The sequence below is a fragment of the Falco rusticolus genome, chromosome 1 (assembly GCF_015220075.1).
Source record: "Falco rusticolus isolate bFalRus1 chromosome 1, bFalRus1.pri, whole genome shotgun sequence".
NCBI classification, from domain to species: domain Eukaryota; kingdom Metazoa; phylum Chordata; class Aves; order Falconiformes; family Falconidae; genus Falco; species Falco rusticolus.
The window spans coordinates 20,292,811-20,319,431 of NC_051187.1; the positions used below are offsets into that span (position 1 = coordinate 20,292,811).

The window sequence follows — 26,621 nt, forward strand, 5'->3', positions numbered from 1 at the left end:
GGCTCACGGCCCTACTACTTACTTACACACAGGGCTGGGATCTTACTTTTATCTCCTGCCTGCAGAACAATGCTGTTACTCCTCTCTCTCCCCCTCCAAATGATCCAATGACAAGCAACAGAGGAAAGTTACCCTTGCTGAAGTAACTAAAATATAAAAGAAAGTCATAGTAATATTTGGCATTTTTAATTTAGGTTTGTTTTATTTAAGTTTAATGTTAATTCCATGCTGTGTTTCAGTAAGAACAATACAGATTCTGTATCTGTGGCTCCAGTCAGATATCCAGTAGTACAAATTAGCTTCAAGTTACACATACTGAACAAAAGAGGTTGAGCGAGCGAAGGGAGATGGGGAAAGGGGAGGGAGAAAGAAAAAATATTGAACACGCATGCAGGCTTATCAATGCCACCTTCAATGCTAACCTGCTTTGAGGAAAAGTAAAGAATAGGCAAGAATGAGCAGCCACGGATTGTTGAACTGTTACCAGCACCATGATTTTCAGCAACATTTCAGCAGTTTGGAAACTTTTTGTTTTTATACAGTAAAACCACTACAATAGATGTCCCAATGCAACCTGTAACTTCAAGCTAAACACCCAATTAAGTTTAAACATTGGTATAAAATTCAGTTTAAACAGTTATAAAAAAAAAAAAAAAAAGAAAAATGCCACCACATGCGCACTACCTTGCCGTAACAAATCTCTCGCCTACAAGTCTCACGGCCTTCAGGTGTAACATCCACTTCTAACGGCCACCTCGCCACTTCTGGCGGGAGACAATACAGTAATGCTGAAAGAGCCTGTACGCAGTCCTGTTAGTGTCTTAAAGAACCTACAAGCTGGCACCAGTAAAATCCACAGAAATTCACTCTTGCCTTTTAAGAACTTTTAAACTGTGTAAAAAAAATAAAAATAAAGAAACCCAACAGGGCAGGAACCTAAATTCTGAGACCCAATGTAAAAGTCAGATTTGGTGGTTCTCAGAGTGACACTGAGGGTTTTTGTGGGGAAGGGGAAGGGTGGTCAGAGATGGGTTCTCTTGTTGGCCTTTGTGTCTCACTGGTTTTCATCTTCCACATCCTGCAGCGCTTCTTTATTCTGTTCTTCACCTACAAAAGCGTTTAAAAGTAAGACGTCAACTTCTAAAAGACGAGACCTGCAGAACGGCTTAACAATCATCTAGAGATTAATAGTTTCATGCAAGTACACACGCTCGCTCACACACTTGCAGAGATGACACACACACTCACATAACACAGCCAGTTTGGGAGTGAAGCGTTTCCATGGAAATTAAGCCTCATAATCACCCCATCACATTTCATACAGAACTGCAGCACAGGCCATTAGAAGACGAACTCTGTTGTAAGGACAAACAACAAACCACGGTCCCGAAAAAACTGACACTGCGCATGTGACCGGTCCTGTTGATCAAGAGCCGATTCATCAGAATGGCTGTAGATCAACATCCATTAAATCGGAAAACAGCTTCCCCAAAACCTCATCTCTACTCCCGAGTGCCCGAAGGACATCTATTCACTAGCTACAGAAGTGAGACCAAAACAGTTTTTAGAAATTAAAATTTTTTCTGCCCACGTCCACTCAAGTCTCAACAACAGCAAAGTACTGCAGTCAGTTTTACAAACCAACACTGATGGCACATATTATTAAGGGTACCGAAAGTAGTATGAAAAACCATCCCTACTTCAAGTCCAACATGACCAGAAACCCCAACTTGAGTTTATTAAAAGGAAAACAGTGTGGAAATTAATTTCTCTTGAAAAACAGCCAGTTTGGGCCTATTCAACGAGGCTGCAACATGCAGTGAAATGGAAATCTCTCCACAAAGCCTCCGGTAGCAAGTGTTTGGTTATACTTCAGCTGCCCCTGGGTGAGGTGCATGCAATGCCTCCTGCATGTCTTTGCCCGACGTCTAATGCAACGGGAAAAAGTTTAACGTACTTCAGCTAGTGCCATTAACACATGCACAGTTAACTTAATTGGTAGGAGAAACGGAAAAATGTTTTCTTTACAATGATCTTTAATGATGTGAGATGATACTCTCTTAAGGGCGATAAACAAAAACTGCCCATTCAAAAAATTAATTTGCAATAAAACCCTATCAAATGAGACTAATGACTTTCAGCGTATCATCAGAATGCCTGCTCAGAGCATGTTCAGATTCAGAATTATCACCAGGTGCAACACAAGGTAGATTTGGAAGAGGTGGCCTAGGAACACAAGACATGTGACATCCAACAACAATAAAACTTACATTTAAAATTACATTAACAGATAGGAAATTTCATTTCAGAGAGGAAAGCCGAGGCCCTAACCCAGGAAGATGATTAAAAGAAGATCTGAGCATGCTCTAGCCAACGCACTTAAGCAAATACTCCTTTATCAGGCCATTGTGAAAGTACTTTTCATGCCCAAATATTCTTAATATCCATCCAGGTACGCAGCTCAATTCCCAAACTTGTAAGTTACTTTGGCTCTTAGTCAAGCGTATTGGACCTGGGTAGGGCCAGCAGGTCCCAAACTGGTAGAACATTGCTTAGCCCTGGAATGGAGTCAAAGATACAAGCAATTTATCAGCAGCAGGAGAGTGACAGAGGCAAGCACAATTAGTGATCAGAAGAAAACTGACGCTGAAAAGTTCATTAAGCCATGACGAAGACTTACAAAGTAGAGTTTTTAGGAAATGAACAGTTGGACTTTCCTTTAGGAATCTATACAGCAGGAAAGAAGGGGAAAAGAGGAATCATATGAAGACGACATTACAAGCGTGAAAATAAACTCGACACCTCGTCTATGACATGGTTAAAGATAGAGTAAACGAGATGGAAAAGTGCAGCAGCTGACCAACACCTGATTTTAGAAAGTCATACTCTACAACCTACACAACTGGAATAAAAACAGGCAAAAGCTTAATAAACACAACAAGCTTTTTTCAAGTCTCCCCCACCCCTTAGGAAACTACTAGTAGTGATGATTTGCTCAGTGCCAATTAACTTTTACCAATCTACAAAGGCTCTACCCATTTTGGAAATACAGAATTCTAGAAGCAACAGTTTTAAATGCACCCAGCCAGCGTATCAGCATGGGATGAGGAAATGAGAAAACTTAATTTTGCACCTACGTCTGAACGATATGCATCGACACCATACTTTCTGTGGACCTGGAGAACTGCACCACTATTTTAAGGAGTTCTACAGTGTTTTGAATTCTGTAATCATCATCCTGGCATGCATCATGAACAGTAACCAGGAAATCTGAAATACCTCAGGAAAAACAAAAATATCTATTGTCTATGCTATGGAGCTAATTACGAAATGAGAAATTACAACCTAGATTATGCAAGAAGAAATATAAAGAGCCTCTGTAAATAATCCTGAACTTCTGTAATACATGAGGCATATTAGTCAGCTCACGTGCAAATAAAGCAGCTTTTGGAAGATGTTACTGTCTCGTAACACCAGTTTGGCCTCGTTAACTTCACTGAAATGGCTTCCTCAGTGTTACCACAGAGCACCAGAATATTTGTCTCTGTTACAGAAGAAAAATAAAAGGTCCTATTTCAATTGTGGGAATTGGGAAGCAATTTCTTTTTCCAACACCTAACCATGGCAAGGCAGGCATCCAATTATACCTGCAGCATTTAGAGCAGGGTTGGTACATACCTATCCAGGACACACACACATGCTTCTGCGCTATCAGATAACCTCACACCTTCAGAAGCAAGGTGTGGGCCCTGGCGAGAGACTTCAGCACCAGGAAGCAGCAGGGTAACCTAGAAGCCAAGGCCCTGCACATTTACAGCTTTCCCCGTTCTGTCAAAAGCCCAAAGAAATAGGGCTGAAACAGGATCTACAACATCCAATACTCATGATCTACGCAAAGAGCAGGAAGCTATCAAGTAATAATACTTTAAAACAAACCCATCGATCCTACACAAAACCAGGTAGTTGGTAGAGTTAAAGAGATTCTACAGTTGCTTTCAAACAGACACTACACACCAATAAGGTACTCTGAAGTCACGCTATACGGCTATCGCCATGCTTCAACTAACATCTTACAAAAAACTTTTAAGACCCTCAGTATCTATCAGAAGTTAAAAAGCCATGTTGTTTAAGCTTCTGTGCGTGTCTAAGTACCTAACATAATTTAAACAGGACTGACTTTAAACTTGGAGGTCAGCCCTTTCCACCTGTCTCTCCAGGACGTAATTTTTGCAGAAGACAACTCAAGTTTCTTTTTAAATAGCAAAGGTGTACTTCAAAAACCCACACGAGTAAATTTATGCTTAGCATTGTATGGGAAAGTATAAAAGGAAAAAGTCCACTCAGTATGCCAAAAAAACCCTTTAAAATTTAAATAAAAAAATTTAACTAACTACCACGTATTAGTAACAAAAGCAATCAACATCCCACCCTCTGGTACTGCCAGGGAATATACGTAGTATTTGCTCTGGCAGTAGCCCACTTCAGGCGTCACAAGCTAGCGGTTTGGGGAGTGTATTAAATAAAAGTACTTAACATCTCAAGCAGCAAATTATATTTCCCCAAGCTTTGTGGGGGTTTTTTTGTAACAAAGTATTTTACAAAATCCTTTTCCCTTTCTTCCTCTTCTCCTTGTACCTAATCCTTCATAAGGAGAGGAAAAGATACAGAAAATGCTGTAAGGTGAAGTGATTAGTATGAGGGCAGCAAGTCTTCCACTAAAATACCAACAGACATATCAACAGTGTCCTGAAAAAAAAAAAAAAAGGGGGAACTAGGTTATTTCCAATACTTCCTCCTGCATTAGAAATTCACATCTGGTTGGAATGACAACCACAGATGAACACACCACGCCATAAAAGCAAGCAAGCTGTTCTTTTAAAACCAGTGATTTAATTTAATCACAGATGCCTCAACAGCCAGGTGGGGAGAAGAAAAAAATTAATGTTACTTACTCCACACCTCCTTCAAGTGAGAGCTGAAAAGCTTCTCAAAAGCAGCTAGTGTCACCCCTAACAACTTAGGCAGTGTTAAGAAAGGACAGAAATTCAGGAGAGTCAATTACTAGGAAAGACAGAAGTAAAACACCGAATCCATCTACATTTCCACGCTCTGGTTCCTGGGCAGAGGTGAGCAGACAGCAGCATTTTCGAGCTGAACGTACTTACCATCACCCTGCATGTCTGAAGTCCATAGTGTCAGATTATCACGTAACAACTGCATGATAAGTGTAGAGTCCTTATAGCTTTCTTCACTCAGTGTATCCAGTTCTGCAATAGCATCATCGAAAGCTGCTTTTGCCAACCTGTAAGAACAGAATAAGTCAGATTTAACGTATATTGCTAAACAGACTCCGGAAGCACGCAAGTTGAACCTGTGCCTCAGGACACCTATCTTCTAGTTTGGCTACATGACATCTGTAACATTTTTTTATATTATTCAACAGTGATTAGATGTTCATCCAAACATCTCTCATTTTCAAATGCAGTCACTTTGCATACTTCAGAATCTTTTCACTCAAGCATATTGGTTTTATTGAGTATTTCTACGTCTTGTAGTAGAACAGATTAAGATCTGCTAAAAGCTTGAAAAAGAATATTACATAACCTGCAATGACAGAAATATAAGACGAACGGCTCTTGCTTCAGTCACCACTTCTGCGCTCATATGAGCTGAGCCCCTACAGACAGATGAGCTATTGTCATTCTATACGTGTTCACAGAAATTGGGAACATGATCCCTCTTACCTTGTGGAACAGCCAGAGAGGCAAGTTCTATCACCTCACACTTTTTGCAGGACAAGGGCATGCACAGAGTTAACATGGCAAGCTGTTAAAACTGCCATTAGCTGATCAATCCAAGGCTATCGCTATTCTGCTGCTCATACGTGATCTACTTCCAGATAAAACAAATGGGTCTGGACTCAAAAGCAAATGGCAAAGTTGAAAACCTTTCCAGCGAATTGACCTCAAACACAGCAAGTCATCAGTTACCAGAGCAGGAAGAAAGCCAGGCAGCCCAGCGATCCTACTGAGGAAAAGCAGTTACTCAAGCAGCAACCACTTCTGGCTTGTTTGGTATTCACGTTAAGTTTCCCCCCCCTTCCCAGTCACTACCTACCTGCAGGCACGATCAGGAGAATTAAGAATTTCATAGTAGAATACAGAGAAGTTGAGCGCAAGTCCTAAGCGGATAGGATGTGTTGGTGGGAGTTCTGTCATTGCAATATCACTAGCAGCTTTATAAGCCACCAAGCTATTCTCTGCAGCCTCCTTCCTGTCATTTCCTGTGGCAAACTCAGCCAGATACCTATGGTAGTCCCCCTTCCTGGAAACAGAAACAGTGACAAGTCGGTAGTCATCATTTCCCCACCAGCTGCTAAATTAACAGCTCAATTCTGAAACTGATGTTTATATATTCACACACAAAGGACACTGCTGCTGAACTACTGCCTAGACAACAATGCATTAGTACTTGAGTCGATTTTATGCCATGAGGCAAGAAAACAAACAGTTTGGGTTCGCTTATTTTCTTGCATGAGTACAGGAAATCAGAGTACTACTTTCTCCGTTATCAAACTGTGTCTCTGTACAACTGTAGCTGAACTAGACAGGTTTTTGATCTGAAGGACAGAGGATTCAACTACAGGGGAAAGCACACTCTGCTGTTCAAGATTTCAGCTACGCTTCAGAAAGTATAAAATATGCATCGAACTAGTGACTACAACAACATACTTCATGACCAAGTTTCATTTGATAATGCAGGTTTGAAGTTGAGACTACATGACAGTTATCAGCCTACCTAATCTTCTCTTTATGAAGAGTGTACAGCTCATGCAAAACACTGAAGCAGGGATGGGATTTCTACATTATTAGCTCAATTAAACAGTTGTTTCTTACATCTAAGAGTATTTAGATTTTATGTTGTAATTCAGAAAGTTAGAACAGCTTGTGTTAAATTCTCATGACCTCACTCCAAACAAAATCTATCCAGACACTAACACCTCAAAGGTAGCCCAAAAGGGATATTTGTTAGCCATGACTGAACTGTCCTCTTTCTAGAAGTTACTGTGGTTGAGCGGGCAGAAGCCACGCGTATAGCTACCTTCTGTCTCTAGTACAGATAGAGGAAGAGGTCCTTGCCTCACAAGAAGATACGTACATTTTGTAATAGAAAACCTTGGACTCGCCAGTGTTAGCTGCTGGAATGAGGTGTTTGTCCAGTACATCCAGAATGTCACAACAGATTAACTTCAGTTCAGTCTCAACCTAGCAAACAAAAAAACACACAAAATGAAAAAAGGAGGCAAGGTTAGCACACAAGACTAAGAACTATTTCAAAAATATCTAAGTATCAAAACAGTCAACATCACAAAAATCCAAAGGGGGGGGGAAGACAGAAGGAAAAAAAAAAAATATCAGCTGCTCCACAGGTGCATTAAGTAAAACAGTTCTGCACAATTAGCTGGCACACAAAGAAGCAAAGACTAATTATGATGAAACACGTGACTGAATAATGGAATTATAAATTCCCTGGAAGACAGCTTGCTAGACAGTTGCATTAAGTTTGTCTTGGGATATAATTCCTTACTGCAAGGCTTGCATAACTCCCAATTCCTTACGTTTTTGACCCTGGAAGGCTGCCCTACAAGTGTCAACAGCAAAGGGGACAATTTGAAAGTAATTAATACAAATTTGCTAAACCCCATCACACCCCAGTTAAATGGCACCTTCAGAACAAGTTTCTAGTGATTACTTGGGAGGCAAAGCTCTAACGGAAGAGCCTTGGGACAAAAATAATGGAGAATCAGAACAGAATGAAGATATGCTGCGCACACAAAAAGGTCGGATACAAAAGGAAAACAAACTCCAGAAGATACACACTTCAGAAGCAGCAAAAAAGGCAAAGAGCAGCAACTCAGAGAAAAAGCAAAAGTCATCAACACTAACAGTGAGATCTGTGGCCGAAGAAAACCAATATATAAAGCCTTATTTAAAAACAGGTATTGGATTTTAATACCCAAAGTTGAAAACATGGTCACATCACCTTCAAAGCAAGGTCTATGAGGTTAGGGTTTACCACAAAGTTTCACACCCGATAGCAAAGAAATTAAGCATACCCCAAAAAAAGCTAAAAACTGTCTTTTGACATCAACATTGCCAAAGCCAAACTTGGTCTGAGCATCCCATGTCATTTTGCAGTAACTTTCATAGCTACAGCTGAAGACAACTCTGGCTCAAGCTACTTTCGTGTACTGCAAAGTAGAGGTTTTCAAGCAAGGCATCAACATCAGTTACAAGACTCTACCAGAAACTGCATGTCTTGGATCGCAAGAGAAGCCCCGCTTGGTCCACTACCCCTAACTGTCTTCCCACCCACACAGTTGTTTTTCCTTCTTTCTTTAAGCATTTTTCTTGCCATGTAATATTCTTACCACTCTACAGCTCCCAAACTATGAAGGTTTGTAACCACATCTATCCTCAAAGCTGTTAAAATTATAGATCCAAAAATGAATGTTCAACTGGCACATACATACACATACTGATTTGTACAAAGTGACTTAACAGATGTGCAAAAGTTTCTTTAGAGAAATTAAGTCTACAGCAAATTTCATGTACAATGTCAGAATACCCTAAAATTCAGAGGAAAAGTTAGATGCTATACTTAATGTGACAAATGCTTAAGGAAGTTGCTGAAATATGGTCACTTGAGAAGAATCTACTTCATATATTCTTGGGCTACAAAAGCTATAAAACCTTTGGCCAGCAGTCAGTTCCTGCAAACTTCTTTCCTCTTGATCCTCTTTTTCAATGACTTCTTTTGCAGAGAGATCTTCAGCAAAACTGCAAAGAATTAAATCAGTTTCTAATCCTCTTTTGTTAAATAACCATACATGTACAAACTTCTATTTCATCTCAGACAGACCTTTTTCAGCTTTGCTTAAAGGATCAGTCACACAAGTTACCAGAGATCAGCCACTGTCCAGGGCAACGTAAAATGTCCTGACCAAGCTTAGTTTAAAGATTTAATGCATCTCAAGTTGATTAAGAACGTAACAAAAACACACCCACAACAAAACCTTAAAAGTTCTTCTATGAAGAGGATCTGTTCTAGACAGCAAGGCTCCCTGAACCCTGCAAAGCAGCAAGCCAGCACAGAGCCCACACTAAGCTTGTTCAGAACATTGAGAAAAGGTATGTTTAAGGTCTAACACCATTCCAGCTCCACATACGACAGACAGGCTCTGACCAGCAAGGAAAGACTGCTCCCTCCGATAGGTGCACGGAAGCCCCCCCGATCCACCTCCTCATTTTAGTGGCAGTGCTCGTTTAATCAGATTCCAGGCTACGTTCTTAGCTCTGCAGATACAAAAGCTTGTAAACCACCTGGTGATCTAAATAAGGAAACTTATTAGAAGCAACCAGAAGGGTAGCCTGTACTAGTTCTTTGACCTGTTTTAATATGTAGCCCCCAAAATAGCTGCACCTCACAACTGAGATGCAACATGAAACTAGAACAGCAGGAAACAGTTGCTAAAGCCTGTAACCTCCCTCCTTCCCACCTCTGCCAAAACTAACAGGCAGACCACCCATCTTTATGCCAATTCATAGCCTAACCTTTCTAAGAAAGGAAGGAGAACCTTGCAGCTGCCCCAGAATACAACCCAGGTTGTAAGTCTGAGCACTAGAAACACTTACTTCTCATATGCCACAGATAGAGACCAGTACAGGGAAGGTGAATACTCGTCCTGTGCTATTAGGGAAGGGATTCAGTTGCCCTGCCAGTGAGTGAATTGCATTATGTGCAGACACACACCACTTCATCCTCTCAAGGATGAGGAACGTGAGCCTCAGTGTGTTCTCATCTACACAGATGCAGTCAGATGAGAAAGCCAGGGGCTCCACTTTTGTATACCCAAATGGCCACAGGACCCAGAAAAGCAGCCTGCCTACAAAGGAAGCAAGTAAGTGGCATTTTCCCCCTTGGCTATGTGTGTTTTGTTACATTTGTCCTAAGTGGTTCAAGTAAAGACACAGCTGGCCTCTTCCATCACCTCTCAGTATTGCCTGGTGTAGCCCCAAGACAAACCAGCCCGGCCCTATGCTGACAACACCGTCATCCCTTGAGCTCTGCCCCAAGCCACACCGGCTAGTAGCTCAAACTCACTCCAAACGTTATTATAATTTAGCACTTAGCTCTTAAAAGTAGACCAAAACTGTCTAATAATTACTTTCATATAAACTACAGCTTCCCTGTCAACTCGAGCAGCACCCTAGAGCTGAGCAAGGTCACAGCTGGTTCTGGTAGCAGGAGAGAGATGCTTTTTCTAGAGATGCTGGTTCTCTCCAACTCCCCAGTGCTTTAAACTTGGCCTGTCAGTCCCTAAACACGTATTTTGGGTTTGGGGTTTTTTCCCCTTCTTCAGAGCCTTTCAAGCCTGGGAAGGGTCTCCCAACAGCACTGAACTTACCCTGAAAAATGCTACAACAGTATTTGTTGACACAATAATAATAATAACTCTGCTGAGCCTGAACTGCACCTTATCTCTTCAGAGAAGTACTGAGCATGGCAACAGGGCAGCTGCGCTACTATTCCAGCAGCGACAGGAGACAGCAAGAAGCATCATCCAAGCTTTTGCAGTAAGTTCTTCAAGCCCTTGCTGCTCCCATGCCATCTTGCCAAACCCATTAACACTCTCCTTATAGCAGATGCTAACTCACAGGAAGTCTCCCAACAGCTACAAACAGGATCTGGTCTTCCATCTACAAACCATACGTGGAAACCTCAAGCTAGAGCTGAGTAGACACAGCTCGTCTTTCTCCAGTACAGAACGACATTAGTTTGCCACAGCACTCCTCCACCTAAGGCCACAGTGCCAGCTGTTCCCTTTAAGGATTTAACCGCTGAAGATACTGTTGGTGTGGCACCGCACTTCGTGTGGCCTCTCTGTTGGTAAGATACTTCAAGGACTCCATACACTTATTTCTTACACCAAGCAGTCTGTTCTGCATGGTACTTGCTCTCTTGGTAAAGAAAGATGCAGAACACAGTGCCTTTTTTGCAGTCCTTTCAAAAACAAGGGATAAGTCTTTTCACTATTGAAGGATCTTTGGCAGAAGACTGTAACCATCCACAAAACATTGTACAAAAAACCTGGAAGCATACAGTACAATACAAATTTAAACAATCAACAGATAGCTATTGTCTCATTTCATATGTTCTGTTACAAAGGTTTTAGACACCCATCAAGAAATGGTATTTGGGACTGTATGTAACTGGCAGAGCCCCATCCCATCAGCACGCCAGCACAAAATTAGAAACTCACAACATTTAACAATTCCACGGAGCAACAGAAACTCTGAGTCAACAGAAAGTAGTCCAGAGCCATTCCTGAGAAAAGATTTCCAAGCCAACATAATTTCCATTGGTGGTATATGAATCAGTGCCAGGTGATATAATACACTCCACTGTTTCTGTGGAAGTGAAGATCTGAACCATGTGGAGGCACTTGTCATCAAATAATGGAGATTAAGTCTCTACAGAAATGTGTGGGATTTAAATAGTATGGCAGCATGCTTGCTCTGACTAAACCTCATTTAAGGAGGGGGAGCAGGGAACACACAGCTCACTGCTCTAATAGCTGAAGGTTTCATTAGCCCTTACCGATGAAGGTCAAAGCTTGCTCCAAGTTCTCCATTTTAGGTAAAGTTGCACAGACTGACTAGACTCAGCATGAAGTTATGTGGATCAATTTTTCTCGCTCTCAAGAGAGAGAAAATAGCAAGGCCCCAGAGGTTATTACACATCCAAATTTCAAAATTGAAATGACCATGACATATCCGCATCCCCCATCCCCAGGAACATGGGAGTACTTTATCTCAAATGTATTTAACTGCTATCAATGTCACTGACCAGCTTAGGGACAAAAAAAATTTTTAAAAAAATTTAAAAAAATTAAAATCTACATTTTAAGAACTAGATGCTGTCAGAGAAGCCATAATATATCAGCAATTATTTCAACACAGACATAGCTGTCTGAGCTAACAATAGGTCTGCCAATTGTACAAGATGAACTAGGCAACTATTCTTCATTATCACCCAACTGCTAAGCTCTTACTTTACAGCAACTCCTGCCAAGCTTTCATCTAGGGAAAAAAAGTAACAAAACAAGGCCAACATACATGAAATGCAACTATCACAGTGATAAAAGACGAGGTAAAGGAGTCAAAGGAAGTGGCCATTTGGCTTTACACTGCCTGTCTACACCAAAAGGAACACTGAAGATCCTTGCCCACTGGCATTTCAACTATGTTAATATTTTGAACTCTGTAGGACAGAGTACTGCAATAGCACCAAGTGTTAAGAGTTTATATGATCCAAATCAACTTTTATCAGAAGTAGAAGCTAAACAGCCAAACACCTCCTTTGACATGGTTAATTTTCCAAAAGTTGCCTGAGTAAGTCAAGTTGGAGGGTAAAAAGGCCTCCTGAGCAGGTGCAGCCTCACACTTCAGTAGTTAGCTTAGCAGATATACAGACACACTGAAGGAAAAACCCTCCCCTTCTCCTTTGAGTCTATGGCCCTTCTGAGTGTTTACACAAAAACACCCAACCTCTCCCCATCACCAAGTACATTTGTTCTCCAAACAAGGAACAGATTTCATCCTTCCAAGACTGTCATCTTATTACAGGTCACCACGCCGCAGGCAGTCTAGAATACCAGGGCAGTTTATGGCAAGGGTAACAAAAACGAACCATAACTAATGTTCCATAACACCAACTACATCTTACCATTTGCCGATATTCCCGAATCATTTTTAATTTGTCTTCTCCACCTTTGTTTTCTTCTTTCTGTTCAATGCTGCTGATTATTCTCCAGGAAGCTCTTCTGGCTCCAATCACATTTTTATATGCAACAGAAAGCAGGTTTCTTTCTTCCACTGTCAACTCCACATCCATTCCAGCCACTTTCTTCATTGATTCAACCATTTCTAGGAGAAAAAGGTCAGACAATTATTCTCACATCTACAGCATCTTTCAAACCATTCAACAGAAGTTGTACATTCACCATAGCTTATGAAAACAGGCTCCCTCCTCCTTTCATGCACAGTTATTCCTCACTTTCATACTGGAGTGTTCCAAACAAATCAACGGGTACGTGCACAAAAGAAGTATCTGATGTTCTTTTAAATGCATTTGACAAGGGTCCTGAAAAAGTTATTTAATGATAGTTCAGGGGAGGTTCTTGTTTGTTTATATAGGAGACAGACAAAAAGGATTTAGCAGCAAGCACGTTTTTCACAGTGAGTAACTATTATCAGTACAATCCTACATGAATGCGTGTTCTTCAAAATGGTTCAGAAAAGGCAGACATTAGCAAGAAAAGCGTGACCAAATGTAACCTGGCTTTCAGCACAGTAAGGATAAACCAAAGATTTACAGAATGCTCCACTGATTTGTCAACTGGAATAGTGTAACATGGTAATTAACCAAAAAAAATTCAGATCTGAATAGAGTAGGTAAGTACGAGCACTGTTATTAGGGAAGCAAGACAAAGTTCCAAGAGGAACCACCAAGAAAGATTAGATAACTTGGAGAAGTAAACAAGTCATCCTGAGGACACCCAGAGCAACTGTATCTACACATGCCAAGCAGTTATGTAGACTGAAAATTAACAAACTATAAATTAATTTATATTTACAGTTTCAGCCTTTTGATAAGGACTTCTAAACCTGAGGTTAAAACTATTATTATGAAACACAGCTTTCCTACACTCACTCAAGTGGAAGCAAAAGCCTGAACCACTTAAGGAAGGCACAATCCTTTCATTACCTAACCACATTACAATTACATATTAGAAAAACAGAAGCTGAAAAGCGTGAAGTACACACTAACTGAGAGCCCCGTACAAAACACCCAGGAATCGTAGGGTTTGTCCTGCTACACAGTGCTTCACTTCATTCACCATTTATCTTTCAGCTTCATCAGAAACTAGAACCGGCGGGATTCCAACAGACAGAAAACATAACCATTAATGAATGGGACTAAACCCCAGCTACCCCGTCTACTCAACACAACCGTTTCATAGCTATCTGCCAGATAGAGGGACACCAGAACCACACATTCAGCTTCTGCCAAAAGCACAATGATGCTATTAGGCCACGCCTCCCCTAATATGCCTTACTGTGCTGCGGCCTATTTACCTTGCCCACTCATCATCCCTCCCCCATCATTTTACTTCCTTATGTCCTGCTGTGTCATGGCAGCACAAGCAATGGGAATCTAATGAAGCTTAACTGTCAATTTTTTCCTTGGGCGCCAAAACTCACAATCTTAACAGGCATAAGCTATTTCAGCAATGGAAACAATCTTTTTCCCTGGCAGGAACAATGTTATCAGTCTCCAACAGGTCTCCACATGTGTAGGACAAAATTTTATAGCAGCTCCATTCTTAGCAGAAGTGGAAAAAACCTTCTTCCTCTCCCACTAGATTTTGCTTCTCCAAATCACAGAAAGTAACAAAAAAAATCCACTAAGGATTTGTTAAGTTTTACAAAACACCACTGTACTACTGCAAAACTGTGAATTGTTTTTACTGAAGACTCCAGGAGTTGCCACACTACATACATAGTTAGTATTAACATAAGCATGCAGTCTTGTAATTTAAACTAGCTAGGTTAAAGGCAATAAATAGAATATTGTAACTATTATAACTACTGCAAGCACCGTGTCTTGTTTCCAGAAGGATGCCCCTACCTCTAAACAAAAAACTTACTGCACAGCTGTAAATTTTTTAAGTTATACAAGTTAAGTCATCTCATATTTTGAGGTTTCTTAAAACATCAGAGCTACACCCAAGATAACATGCCTGACACTGTTAATTTTTGTGAACAAAGACGACAAATGTGAATTAAGACTGCAAGTCTCTGTGACTTGCCAACCTTTGCGAAGCTCCAGCAAGGAACAGAGGGCTCATCTTCAAGCTTAATGTTTAACTGCCCTCAGCTAAGAGTAACTGAAACTGCACTACATCTGTAGTTTAAGAAATAAACTGTATTTGTGAACGTACAGCCCTTCCTTCAACCGTCAGTTGTGTAAGTTCATGAGCTGCAGAGATATCCTCTATGTAAACACAAATAATTTAAAGTGTAGAAAAAGGCAGGGTAGTCATGCCATACTATTCATCTATGACGCTCACTCCCAGGCATCCCCACCACTCTGAAGATCTTTGGTCTGACCCAGTATGACCATTATTAATCAAACACACGTGTTTCAGTATGTGGCAAGCTTAACTAACAAAGATCGCACTAACTTTGTCCCATTAGATTTTCTTTGAAGTGATGAAAGCCAGAGGAAACTGAGAAACATTAATACCTTCTCTGGAACGGGCAGGTTTCTGAGGTAGCCTTGTACAACCTACTGACAGTCTCTAACCATCATACAGCAATGCACAGATTACAGAAGATCTGGCTTTACTTTAAAACATTTATAGTCTTCTGTGCCTTATCCATTGGGATTAGCTACAGAGCACTTCAGGCATACTATGTACGCACTACAATACTTCTGTAGAAAACCTGCTTTCTCATGAAGTAAAAAAACTATTCATACCTATCTCTTACACAATAAACAGCGAAACGCATGTAATAATTACAGCCTGGAGGTTAACACACACATACAGTAACAGTTTCCAAGATCATCTGGCATGTATCAGGAAAACCAAGGAAAAAGGGGCTAGCTTGCCCAACTGTGCTACAGGTTTCCTTCATAATCTCTACCCTAGAAACAGATTTGTCTACTGTTTACATTGAAATGAAAACACTATACAGAAGACTTGCTGTTCCCTGTAAACAAGTAACCGATTCAAAGAGTACATTCAAACACCTCACTACAAATGTAATCAACTGCTTGGCTTCTGCAGGATTTTATCCACTGCTAGCCTAAACATCTACAAGCCCTTGAAACAGAGGTCCAACGCATCTGTGCACTGGAGGACAAATCAAATTTAAGCCGAGTAACAGCTTTTACAAAGGCATACCTCAGACGCAGTCCTTCAAGAAGCAGAACCTGTCAATACATATTAGCCCCCAAGCATCCCTTTAGTCTTCTGCAAAGAAGGTCAATAACCACCCTCTTGTAGAGCCACCATAATCATGGAAATAATGGTGCCAAAAGAAAGCAGTCAACTGCTCAGAACTACCACCAGAAAAGAGGCCTTGTAACCTCCACACTTTTTATGACCATGAGTTGTTAACAATACTTTTTGCCAGGTGAGAGCCACCAAGAGTAAGATGCTGGGGGGTGGGGGGACCACCTGAGGTTTTCTTCATTTGCGCTGAAACCCAAAACCTTCAAGTCCACCAACTCTTCAGACTAGGGACTCTGTCAATACACCGATGAAAGGAACTGGAAGGCCTTCCCTTCAAAATCTTATTCCTGTTACTAGTTAAATACACAACCAGCAATTAGAATCGCACCCATCAGCAACTATCTTACCCCAAAAAGAAGGGACTTATCAGCCTACTCACAAAGCTGTAGGAGAAAGGTCCTGGTTTAGTAAAGAGCCCAATTTTACCTACAATACAGAAATCTGGGCTGGTATTTCAACTAGACAAAATACTGTGGAAGACCAAGGTATGTGCATAATACTAAAGTCATAATCCAGACCTGAAAATTTAAGCCTGATGAATAAGAACCCAGGCAATACAAAACCAAGAGGACAGCGTATCTGCATCTTCTCCAATAGAAAACGAATTCCATACAAAAATAAAGCCATCTACGACTGCCAACAGAATATTTTATATCCTAAGTGCAGCTTTACATATCTAGAAGATTCCACAAGGAGGTGAAAAGCTCAGAGACCACTTAAGACAAAATACAAGTCTGAGATTACATTTCAGTAAGGAGGATTATTCAGTAATGACAACTCATTGCATACACTACCCAGAGATGCTTACACTGCATTATGGAAATAGTAGTGTTATGAAGATTCAAAAAGACAGAAATTGTAATTTAAGAAGTTAAGTTGATTGTGGCTGTCACCTTATTATGCTACTGTCAGATCATGCCATCACCAGAGCAGGAAATCCTGAAAGCGCAAAGTGTGGAAGGACAGGGGAATATTCTGGAGAGTGACACACGTGCCCTAGATTTATATCCTTCCCCAGGCGTTCGCTGTTGGTTGTTATAAGAAATACAATAAATACATATTTGGTCTGACCAGGTTTGTATATTCTTACGGAAAAAAGGCATTTAACTGAGACTCAGAACAACCACCTAACACACTACAAAACTTTAATAACGCCTGTGCCATTTTTTAAGTTCCTGTATTCTACTACGGTAAGATGCTTGGCTCCTTACTGCAAACATTGCTGACTCACCTCCAGCCACTGCAGACTAATAGTAGGAACGTGCACACCTAGCTTATAAAGCACAAAGGATCTGGACAGTTGTTGCCACTACACCAAGTGCTACCTAAAAAGATCTTTAAAACAGCCTGGTACATGACTTGGAATTAGGGGGTTTTCTTTTAACAGGAAAGAAAGATTATGCCTTACTCTAAAACTAAGCAGTAAATGGGGAAGTTTACAACTGTTGAGAAGCACGTATTTGATAACCATCTACTAGGGACCAACCCACTGAATCTGTACCAAGGGCACAGTTGATAAGGAAACTTACCTGGTCACAGAGTAACAAATGCCCCTCTATCAGACAAATACAAGAAACTTTAAGTACTTGTTGCTCCTCAAACTCTAGAAAACCAAGCAACTCAGGGGAACCCAGATGTCCCTATGTAAGGAACTATGGAAACAGGTGATGTACAGCAAATTTAGTGGAAAGACTAAAATCCCTCCCAATATAGGATTCAAAGCTTAAGAAACAGCAGACCATACCAAGTAGCCAGTATCTCAACAGTTCCATTAAAGTTTGTGCTTCTAACAAAAATTACTTGGCCTAAACAAAGCTGATGCACGGAAGAGAACGTGTTGGGGCAAGACTACAGTATTTGCAACCTCTAATTCAGGTATCATGTAGTGCTTAAGCCTCTCACGAACTGTGATGCTACAGAATCTGATTTGTTTTATGAAGCATCTAGGTATATAGCTTACAGCAGGGCACCCCTGATTTTAAACAATACACAGAATATACTTCAACCTTATTGCTTAAGTAACTAACTGTCCCTCACCACAGCACAGTGGTTCAACATTACCATAGGAAAAACAAAAAGCTAGAACATCTATTAGTGGTGTGCTTAACTTCCAAAAGAGGAACTACTTGAGTGAAAAAGCTTGTTAAAATAAGAACAGAAAAAGAGCTTGTTGAATAAAGGTGGGATGGAGGTGACTTGATGGTCATCATACTGAAGGCTCACCTCAAAATGAACCTCAGGAAAACCCAGACAGTGCCATTCTTAAATGCTACGAAGTTAACAGTAACAGAAGCACAACACTTCAGAAAACTGAAGTTGTGTTTTAAGTTTAATCCCTTTCATTCCCCTTATCTAAGGGGAATAAAGCAGACCAAGATCTTCAAGCTTCTAAGCTGCTGCTCATATCTATTTCAGGAGCTAAAAGCTGCAAATGAGCATCCAGTGTGATGTGAGGACATGGAGAATATAGCAGAAAACACAATCTTCCCACATGTGTTCACCACAGAAGATCATGCACCATAACCAGCATTCAGATGACTCGGTACAAGTGCTAGTCTTGTACTTGTTCATTCTTGCAATGAATGAAAGATTAGTAGCAAGTCACAAGAACTCAAAATAAAGCATCTGATCCTAAACCGTGTACAGTCTCTCAGTTAAGACTTTAGAAGCAGCAGCAAACACAAACCTGCTAACATTACGTCAATTTTCAATAAGGATTCCAGCAGACACGAGGAACTACAGAGCCATTAACCTAACACTCACAAGGGGTCACGTTAACATGAATTACACAAAAAACCCAAATGAGTGGCTATATGCAATAATACCATATTGTAGAGCATGGCCCTCTATAAATGCAAATAACACCTCACAAATCTACTGTGATGCTTTGAGTGAGTCAAGCATATGGACAAGGAAGACATGATGATATAATCTACCTGGATTTCCCAAAGGCATTTGACAAGGTCCCTCACCCAAGGTTCTTTAAGGAACTCAACTGCCATGGGATAGGAAGGAAAGTCCTCACATGGATAAACATATGGCTGAAAGACAGGAAACAGGGTATGAATATAAGACTCAGGTGTTCAGAATGGAGAAGCATCACCAGTGGAATCACACAGTGATCTGTGCTGGGAAGCACGCTAATGTTTCCAAGTGATCCAGAAAAATGGAAGCAAATAGTAACTCCTAACTTAGTAGCAGTAGCAAACCTGTAAGAACAAACACAGAGATAAAAAAAAAAAAAAAGACCTGAAGAAATAGGGACAAGCGTATTTCCCTCATTAAGTCAAGAGCGTTAACTGTGAAGATTCATGCCCATAGACTGCATTTTCCCTAGAACTGAAGGCCTCCACCTGGCATCAGCAGCCACCACTCTGGACGTTACAGTAATTAGCTCCAGATTCAAGCCAAGAGAAGGTAGGGCTCATCTTTTCATCCATTAGGAACTCGTCTTCTGAGCACACTATTACGTTGCCCACATTAAGTTTTCCTGTTCTCTTAAGAAATGCTGCATTTGGCAAGGAAGACTTACGAGATGGCTAAACCAGTGCAGCACCTTGCAGGGAGATACTGATAGAAGGGAAAGCCACCTGCCTATCTATTCTGTCATGCCAGCTCAACACTTCTTTGACCTCTCAACTGGCTGAATCAGGTCACCAGCTCAGAACACAAATACTCAGAAAGTAATCTCACTTAGAGAACTGAACTGGCTCTAAGGGTCAGACTAGAACCCAAGTAAGCATGACAAAGTCAGGGAAGAGAAGACATCCCTCTTTCAAAAGTGAGCTGTCAGATTAGCTCACCCCACTTTGCAGCACTGCATCTTTAGCTTCTAAAAGCATAAAATGAACACAACCTTACACAAAGTTCCTGCAATTTTTCTTTGAGGTCTTCACATGCCTGAAGCACCCCGAGTAGATTATTACAGGCAATCAGAAGCAGGGTGCAGCTACTGAGGTAACAAAAATTGATAATCCCATCTTAAGCTTCCTGTCTAGGGCATGCCACACTTACCACAATGTACAACTTTTAAACAAATGAGATAAAAGAACCTAACAACTATAATCCCAGAAGTTAAAGACATCCAACAGGTAGTGGAGAAACAAAAATACCAAAGAACATCCATCCTGCACAGTGGCTTACACTATGATTTTGTGGAGAAAGCACCAGGTTATACTGCTATTCCTCATAGAAAGTTTATAATGGCTGGTGCAGCCACGACACTTCCAACGTTTGATTGCATGACTCTGCAACATACAGTTCTACAAAGCATACTTGTACCTTTATGCACTTGGAGAAATAGATGGATTAAGGCCAAGTTACCGAATCAACAGTGGTATTTTCTCCAAAATCAATCCTGTGGACCATCACAAGTCTTTCTTGCAACAAGAACATGATTTCTAAGTCATCACTATCATCTCTTCAAGCTGTCAACATACGCTTTTCTGAGGAAGAGTGTTTCTCCAGTATTTGTACCAAAACATTTAGTTTGAAAGCACACACAGGCAAAACTAAAGACTGAGCCTTATCATACATTTCTCTGCTTGACTGACATCTGCTACTAAGTAATCTTCTAATACAAGTACTCAGGCATACTCAACTGTAATGGACATCAACTCAGCTTCTGGACTCCTTACAAAGAACCAGATGATCTACTTGTAGATGTTTGTCTCCTTTGGTTGCTCTTGGTACCTCAGGAGATTCAAAAAGGCCATTATAGAAAGAAGTCCTCTCTCACACAACTCTTCATGATCAGAAGTCTATTTTTATGGACCAGTACACGAAAAATTATCACTTAAATTAACAATCTAATTCCTCCAACACTGTCTGGGCCATACTCTGTCTACCTCTTGGATTCGTACATTTCTTAGGCATATGCTGAGATTTTTTTTTTCTGACTTTTAGCATTTTCACACCTACCCAATCCACAGACAAAGAGAACAGTCGTATCCCATGTCACCAGAACAGTAAGATCTTTGACAGACAGATGTAAGTACTAACCACCTGGGGGGGAACAAAACAAAAAAACCTAAGTATGCCTGACATTTGCCTGAAAAGGAGAGGTCCTCTGCAAACTGAAATGAATATGCAACTTAAATTCTAATTTGTGACTTAATTTACTGATTCCTCATTAAGCTGTAAATTCAAGACCTGTTACTATGACAAAGTTTTTTTCTAAAACTGGTTCAAATCTTGAATTGAGTCCACTGCTGCGCACCTTACTGCCTTAAACACTCATTTCCCTGATAGACAATTCATAAGAACATAAGAGTCGGCTGTTAGCTTCCTGTACTGGAGTCAAGAGAGCTGTCAAATCTGGGGTTTTTTTTGTTTTCTATCCTGTAACTTGACTTTTTATTGGGGCTGGGTGGGGTGGAAATCCACCTATTTCACCTTACTGAAGTTATACTGTATGTAAATTTGAAGTCATATACTTCAAGACCTGTAGTACAAAACTGCTGTTTAGAGTTTAAGTTATCTGCTCACAGCCTATCTTGTGTCATAGCATGTTTCTCACCTGATTAAAAGAAAGCTGTTACCTAGCTTCCACAATGAAGAACCGTTTTCAACATTCAGCACCAGTCTACAGGAATCCAGATATGTACATTCTCTTGATATAAAGAATTCAACGTAATTTCAGAAACCAATGTTACCTACTCCAACTGCTTATTAAAAAAAAAACCACACACATTTATAGTTACACATGATTCTATTAATAATAGTCTCTGAAGGAACAGCAGTAAGTGAGACTTCTTACAAAGCTTCCTGTATTATAAGTAAGCTTCCTGGCCTTTTGTGATTTGTCATGACATGCCTAAGTAGATCTGTGAAGATAGTCAGACACTCAAATCTCTTAATATCTCTAGAGATCAGGGCTTAAGTGCTACTTACACTGCAGAAGTACCTAGAAAGTTGTCCCCTTAATCTGAGCCAACAGACTGAAAAGAATACAGATACAGGACTAGACTTCCAACAATTCACAAATACAGCTTCCAGAACTTCATAAATTCTGTTAAGTCTGTCAGGTAAGCAACACCAAAGAAGCCAGATGCCCACCACAAGTGCTCCTATAAAAGCTATGAACCATACATAAAAACCCACTACCACACCACTTTAAGAGTCTCAAGAAGATGGGACCAGAACTTAATGGTATCCTAACATCAAACAGAAAAACTGTCATGCCACACATAATCGTTACACAAGATTTGCATTCCAATGTATTTGCAGACAGTACTTACCATCGCACCATTTTTTACATGCCAATTAATAACTGTGACCTTATGACCACCTACCTCAAAGATCAAACGGAAGAGCAAAATTAATAATACCTTACACTTTCACCATACTGTTTCCCAAGCAATTCTGTTCATAGAATTATTAAGAAGTCTGAACTATCTTGGTAGAGCCGCAGTATTTCATGTAAGCAAGAACAAATTATGGCAGCAATTTTTAATTGTTTTAGCTGAACAATACAGAGTTAGCTGCTTAAACAGGATCTGCAGCACCTATTATTCCAGGCCATGGACATGACAGATATGAAGATGAATTTAGAACAACTAGCAGAATTAGAGGGTGCACCTTAAATGTTTACCCAACTTTATTCTAAACAAACTTTGGAAGTCTAAACCTCACAGCATTGATTTAAACATGACAACTTTTAAGTTTAGTGCTCCCTCCTAAATGCTAAGTCTCATTACCATTCAGAAGCAATACAGATGAGAAGTCTTTTCCATCTTCGTCTAGCCAGCTTGTTCGCAAACATCCATGATACTGGCAGAATTTAGAAGTCCATCAAGGGAAATGCTGCACCAAGGCAATCCCTGCTAATCAATTTTTATTAGCTGACAGGAAGTCTGATTGTTTTGCACTTCAGATCTCTACAATGGGCTAGAGTCCAATTACTGATTTACCACCGACTCAAGAGAACACTAGAGAAAGTCATGCCTCAAAAGCTCCCGAAGATGATGAATCCTCCAGGACGTTGGCTAAGAATCCAACCTGGGGTTCCACTCAAACCAAAGCCAACACTTTTCAGTTGCACCGACTCATCCATACCAGGTGGAGAATCCGTTCCTCCCTACTCGCCAAACCAACTCCAGGAATGCTGCTGGAACTGGGACTGAGGGTCAGGGGGAAGTGCACCTGCCCATCTGATACCCTTTGGGGCAGGCAGTTAAGACACTGAAAAAACCAAAACCCTCTGCAGAAGTTGCAGACTTACTGGGGAAGATGGAATTGCAGGCGCCCCTCCACCCAAATCAATTAAGCTGTACCCCAGTATCTTGTTTTTTGAGGGTCAATTTTTTCTGTAAGTCCTTACCATTAGTATGGAGACTGTCTGACTCCCCTCATTTAGTGGGATTCAAAGTTCTACCTTATTTCCTTACCAAAACTGTCACGGAAGGGAACCTTATTTAGACCTTCCTTTTCTGTTGGTAGTTTCTACTTCCTCCCCAAAACATGCATTTTTCAGGTGTTTTGCAACAATGTTATAAGAAGCTTTCCAAGTAAAAAAATATGTCATTTGGCAAGAACTTGGTCATGTTGTCTATGATTACACACAGAAAGTATCTGGAGTGCCCTCCTACCTCTAAATGAAGTGTAACTGCATTCACACTTTTTATATACAAGGGTATTTATTGCACTTTGAATGAACAAACAGAAAAGTCTTAGGGAAAAAGTAACAGTCCCAGAAGTGTAACATCATTGAGAAAATTGAAGGCCCTTTCTATTATATGCAAATGAAACATGTTTAAATGAACAGTCGCAAGACAGACATTTTGGGGGCAAGAGACACCATCCAGGGTTGCCAGTTCCTCCACTCTACCACTTTTTCCGCAGATATTAAATGATCAGCCATAGCGTGCAAACTTACAGGGGGGAAAGGATGAACAGACGATGCTGGAAAAGTAAAGTGATCTGTAGTAATTTCTACCACATAATGAAAGCATATGCTTTTTCTTTAAGCGATGAAGCATCAGAACTCGATCCCTCGAGGGTGAGGGCTCACTCTCTCTAGGTTTGCCAGGGGCAGCAGTATCTCCAACCGAAGGCAAAGGAAGAGAAAGAAAAGCGCTAGCCCCCTCCCTCGAGAGCCAAGACGGCGACCAAGCCCCCCCCCCAGCGTGGCCCTCGGAGGGGCAGGAGAGCCGGGCACCCCCCTTCCGGAGAGCACGGCACTGGGCGTTGTCTGCGGCGAGCCGCCCTCAGCCCCACGCCGCCGAGCCCCGCCAGGCCCGGCCCGAAGGCAAGCCAGGCCCGGCCCGAACGGCACCGGCCCCAGCCGCGCCGGCCAGCCGTGCGGTGAGGGGCAGCGGGGTCTCTTTGTGGGGCCCCCCCGAGGCGGGGGCGGCTCCCCTTCCCCCCCGGGACTCGCCCTTCGCGGCCGCCATTTTATTCCCGGCTTCTGCCGCCACCGCCCCCCGAACAGGGCCCCGCCCAGGCCCAAGCCACCCACTCGTTCAGGGCCCCCATCCCCAGCTCCACCAGCCCCTTGGGGCGCTCCCTGTCGCCATTTTGTCCGTGCCCCCCTCCTCCACTCCTGCCCCCCCTCCCCCGCCCAGCCGCCATTTTGTGGCCGCTCCCTCCCTCCCTCTCCCCTTGGCCTTGCACGGCCTTCCTAGCCAGCGCTCACCATCGTAGCGCTCAGCCTGCTCAGCCAACTTGGCCTGATAGACGAGATCCTCCCGATCGTCCATGTCCTGCAGGCGGGGCGGCGTCGGGGACTGCACGGGGCGGATGGAAGCCGATGGGTCTGGGGGGCTCAGCAGCTACCAGCTCGCTGCTCTCCGGGCAAATATGGCGGCAGCACCTCCTCCCGCTGCATCCGGGCACTTCCGCAAGTGAGCGCATGCGCCCTGCGGCCTCCCATAGCAACGGCGGCTCCTTGGCAACGGGCGGGAGGCGGGGGCCGGAGCCGTCGCGGCGTGAGGCGCCGGCAGCCCGGGGGTGGCGGGGGCCGGAGCTGCCCGCTCCCCCGCCCGGTTGTGGCGGGGCCGTAACCGAGAGGGCGCCGCCGTCCCGGGGTGGGGCGGAGGGACGAAGTGCGGGGCCGCCGCTGGCGGGGTGGGGCCGGGCGGCGGGTCCCCGGCGGGCCGCTGTGTGGGGGCCCTGCCTCGCCTGAGGGCGGGCCGCCAGCCAGGCCCCACGCCGCGGGCTGGGCCTCGGGGGGCGGCACCTCCCTCAGGCCAGCTCTTTCTCTCGGGGAGCGCGTCCCTGCTGCCCTTAGGCGCTGGCAGTGCTGTTTGAATCCCTCGGTGTGTTTCTGGGCGAACCCCCGGGTATGCTTCGGACATTCTGGTGAATCTAGAAATGAGCGGAAGGCAGAAGGTCCTATTTAGCAGGTTTCTGCGGTTCCTCCAGGGTGCTTGCTGGAGCAGAGTATCACTTCCAATGCTGTCTGAGGGACGGTACGATAATTTCACAGTTGCAAGAGGCTTCAACTTAAAATGTAATGCTTCACAAGTTTCTTAGAGAGTGCTTCTGAAAAAATGGAGCATACACTTAAGTAAGTGAGAGAACGCCTCAATTTCCGAAATCTGAACGGTTTGAGGAAACTAAAAGGGATTATGCTTGGCTGGTTTAAATTTAATCTTGACGGATTTGCTCAGGATAGCTGTGAATGAAGTCTTGTATCTTCCTCCAGCGTCTCCTATGGTGAGCAGGCTAAATCAGCCTCCCTGAGGTGTAGCAGCGCACAAAGAGCTTTGCGGTTTTCCATACACAGCAGAGGCTGCACAGGCCCTGGCACCCCTTGGCCGCAGTGTCAGGTATCGTTCTATTTAATCTATTGTATTGTGCCCACTGAAACGGGCTCCTGATGTGTGACTGAGGGCGTGCACCCAAAGCACCATTTAAAGCACTTTCTATTGTTCCCCGATTCATTTTAATGTATTTTTTCAGTTGGTGAACTAAACCTTTAGGGTACATAAACCTAACATAACCTTATGGTTTTCTTACAAATACATCTAAAAATATAACAGAATTATTTTTATATCACTCTTTGCCTACCCAGAAAGTCAACGGTCTGTTTCCACGGGACATTTTGGGCCGCAACTCTTTTTCACATCTCATGATTATCTAACCAGAATTCCATAAAAAAAACCAAACCCAAAGACATTGGCGTGTCTGGACTAATGTGAATATTAGGTGTCACGTCCAGAAAAAAAATACTATTTTCAATGTAGTTGAAACATGATCAGAAAATGCCAATTTTGTTGAAATTGGGAATCATTATATACCTTTACTTCTGAATTGTTTGTAAATACATGGTGCCATTACCAAAGCAGTTCTGGTAAGCACCCAAAAGATCCCAGTGGTGTACAGCATCGCCATTATTTGCGTAAATACACTAAAAGTGTTGTGAGATATGCAAATTACCTCTGCATTTCATAAATCTTGACCTTAAAAGCCTACTTTTCAGCAACTGAGGCTTAGTTTTGTATGGAAGCTGTGCACAGTAAATTAGATTTGCATT

At 42.1% G+C, this 26,621-nt stretch overlaps 1 protein-coding gene across 2 annotated transcripts; it reads right to left on the reverse strand.

The window, feature by feature from the left end:
* Positions 1–175: 175 nt before the first annotated feature.
* YWHAE (tyrosine 3-monooxygenase/tryptophan 5-monooxygenase activation protein epsilon) lies at positions 176–24,982 on the reverse strand. 2 transcript variants are annotated; one of them, XM_037374682.1, is made up of 7 exons: positions 24,780–24,982; positions 19,081–19,185; positions 12,790–12,989; positions 7,159–7,265; positions 6,118–6,324; positions 5,166–5,302; positions 176–1,107 (listed from the first exon to the last, which is right to left on the reverse strand). In XM_037374682.1, the coding sequence occupies exons 2-7, from the start codon at positions 19,097–19,099 to the stop codon at positions 1,055–1,057; spliced, it is 723 nt and encodes a 240-aa protein (XP_037230579.1). In that variant the 5' UTR covers positions 19,100–19,185; positions 24,780–24,982; the 3' UTR covers positions 176–1,054. The 2 variants fall into 2 exon arrangements, with proteins under 2 accessions (XP_037230579.1, XP_037230572.1); XM_037374675.1 differs by lacking the exon at positions 19,081–19,185.
* Positions 24,983–26,621: the final 1,639 nt, after the last annotated feature.